Raw genomic sequence first — 3,252 nt, forward strand, 5'->3', positions numbered from 1 at the left:
AGACTGGTTTTTGCTATGTTTATTTTTAGTTATAGGAAATATTTGGGGAGTTCTGATTTAAAAGAAAAATAAAATAAAAGCTCCACAGTGTCAACAACTTGCTAACGCATATCGACTGTATACATCTCTGATTCCACTGTATTCCATTGTACTTTTAGCGTTAGTTCATAGTATTGCTACAATAGTTAACTAAACAGTTCGATACAATGCTGTACAAGCTTCACTTTATCTTTCAAGAAAGATGCTAAATCTTCATTATTTCCATATTCATGATTTGATTAACGTTTGAGGTAATCAATTCATGACTACATCTCCAGGACTATGTGTTATCCCTATAATATTTCTTGGATAAACTTTGCAGAGATTGTTTTTAATGGGCTCTCGGTCGGGCGCATTATGCAATAGAGGGTTATTACTCAAACAGAACACTAAGTGGCTGAACCTGCGGAGCTATTAGATGTCACCACAAGATATATGCAAATCCTATGGCGAACTTTGCAGGGATTGTTGTCACTGGGTCTCCGATTGGACACATTATGTAATAGAGTGTTGGAGCGAACGTAGAAACAATGTTCTCGAAACGTTCCCTTTAAAAGTTTCGTTGATCATCGGACACAATGAAACTGTAAGCCGGATGAATGAGAATACTATGGCCATTTAGAAACGCGTCTTTCAGGAGTCCTTCAACTACGAAGAACTTTGGTTTCTCGGTCGTCGTGAGACCCATTCGGAGATTACTCGTCCTAGATTGGACATGTTAAAACATATTTTGGCCAATTTACATTTTTCTATGAATATACAATTATTTAGTGGTGTTAAAAATAGTTTAGAAGATATTTTTCAGTGATACATACTCTAATGATTATGACACGATTACGACACAGAAATTAAAAGAAGGGTATAATTGAAAAGACGTAGCATTAACAAATTTTCTTGCGACTCTTTCGTTTCAAATTATTTTATTTTTCTGACCGTGTCACTGTTTTACGAACACAAAATATATTATTTTATACAAATAACCACGTGGCCATTAGCGAGACCTTTGATTTATCCAGTTTGATGACGATTGCAAAAATTCGACATTTTCGGATCGACAAATTGAAATTGGCATATAAATTTAAATTACACTTTTGTATCGCACTTTTTACATTTTCTCTTTGTAACACATTCCGAAGAGCACTATACAGACGAGATATTAAAATATACGATAATTCGTGTACTAAATAGATTATATGTTTAGTACATTTTTATTTAAATCTAATTAAATACAACCAAAAATTATTAATGAAACACAAATTTGAATAATACACCACACGGAACGGAAGAAACTGAGCACACAGGGTGCTTGTTAAATTACCAAAGAATTAGAAACTCCTTTAATGACTATTTTCTTGTTTATTCTAATTTTCCAGTTCACAAGATGGGTTTGATCGAACTATTCCTCCTAACGTTTGCTCTACGTTATCGCTGCCACTTCTATCTCACCGTATTTAATGCGTTACATGGTAAAATTAGAGATTGGTAGACACGAATGCTGACGCTTATTTAATTTCCTGAAATCTTCTTGATAATACATTTGTTTCCCTCCATTCGATTAAAAAAATGGCAAATAATTGTAGGTGCAACCCAACGTAAATGTAAGGCGAACCACAGAATTGAACGGCTTGCAGCCGCGTGTTCGACATGCCTGCCCTAAATCCTAGACGTAATCACGAGTAGTACACTTGCACGAAAAGGGCAGATACCGTGTATACGAGAATTTATAGTATCGACGAAAATTAGAAACACTTCCACTGAATAATTTCTCGTTTATTTTAATTTACCAATCCTCAAATACTCCTTCACTTCAACTTCGATATATTTCACCTAGCAAATAGTAAAAAAGCTAAGCTTGACGAAAATGAATAACGACGATCATTTAATTTCCTGAATTATTTCTATCGCTTCATTTCTATCGCTTAAATCTAATTAAAAAGTTGTGCCATCGGTTAATGAAAATGTGAATCAGCCTACAGAATTGAATGTTTCGAACCCGTTCGACATATCCATCATATAATAGATCCTAGATGAACGAGAGATGAAAATTTAGAAATTTGAACACTGACTAATTTCTCATTCATTTTGATTTTCCAATTCACAAATATTCCTTTACTCTACCGTTCTAAAACTTTGCCCTTCGCCGTTTATCCCACTTCAATTTCAATACATTTAACCTACCGACCAGCAAAAGAGCTGAAGTCGATAAAAACGAATGCCGTTAATCATTAAATTTCCTGAATTATTCCAATTCCAAATCCTTTTTGCCTCGCACTGTTTACCCCACTTTAGTTTCAATACATATTTCACCTCGCAAATAGTGAAAAAAACTAAGCTCGACGAAAACGAATAACTCCTGAATTATTCCTATCGGTTCGTTCCTGTCACTGGAATCAATTAAAAAAGCTGCAGAGAATCGTGTCCGTGGCCCAACGAAAAGGTGACCTAGGCCACGGAATTGAATATTCCCAAGCCGCGTGTTCGACATGCCCGCGTCTAAACGCGATCGCGAGGAGCACACACAGCACGTAAAGAAACACACCGAGAGCACAAGACTTACCGACGAAAATTAGGCATCGGGCCAGCATCCTTCGATCCTGTCCTTGGACCTGGGTCAACCTTGCACCCGGCAGCGACGGAGGCGTGCGTCGTCACGATCCACGACGTTCCCCCGGTCGTTTCCCTCTTACGGTCACGCTTTCACGCCGGTCCACGTCCTCCGCTCGAGGCCACCGCGCGCGGCGATGATGTACGCGAAACCACCTGACGAGATGTCAGCGATTGCCCTCAAGGAGGTTGTCGCGGTGTCGTCGACGTCGATGGTGGTGCAGTCGACCGCGAAATTCGCACGCGGCGACAGTGCTGGGTCATACGTGCGTGTACCAGACCAGTCGCAGCGATCGTACCCGGTGAACAAAGGTGGGAACGAGTTGGGTTCAGATGGAGCGAAAGAGGTCCGCCAGAAAACGCGGCGCGTCCACCCTCGCGAAAGTCTTTGGCCTCCGGCACCGCCGACCACGACTGATCGTGCCGTAGAACCCCCGCGAGTCTGCGAGCGCATGCGTTCAACCCTCTCCTCTGCTACCCTCGCGCGATCCTCCTCTGGCCACCCTCCGTTCTCGATCCTCTCGCTCCCGCCTCGTATGTGGCGTGGGGTTGGAAAGGGTAGCTGCAGGTGCCACAAAGAATGAAAGGGAGGACGTACACCCCCGTCCA

General features: G+C 41.1%; 1 protein-coding gene across 8 annotated transcripts in view; it reads right to left on the reverse strand.

The window, feature by feature from the left end:
* LOC128876028 (cell adhesion molecule Dscam2-like) overlaps nt 1-3,013 on the reverse strand; it is a 156,378-nt gene extending 153,365 nt beyond the window's left edge. For all 8 annotated transcript variants that reach the window (XM_054122122.1, XM_054122121.1, XM_054122119.1 and 5 more), the window contains exon 1: nt 2,597-3,013. In XM_054122122.1, the coding sequence (XP_053978097.1) occupies nt 2,597-2,624 (28 nt within the window). In that variant the 5' untranslated portion in view covers nt 2,625-3,013. The remainder of the gene's footprint in view (nt 1-2,596) is intronic.
* Between the last annotated feature and the right edge of the window lie 239 nt (nt 3,014-3,252).

Source organism: Hylaeus volcanicus, chromosome 4 (assembly GCF_026283585.1).
Source record: "Hylaeus volcanicus isolate JK05 chromosome 4, UHH_iyHylVolc1.0_haploid, whole genome shotgun sequence".
Classification (NCBI taxonomy): domain Eukaryota; kingdom Metazoa; phylum Arthropoda; class Insecta; order Hymenoptera; family Colletidae; genus Hylaeus; species Hylaeus volcanicus.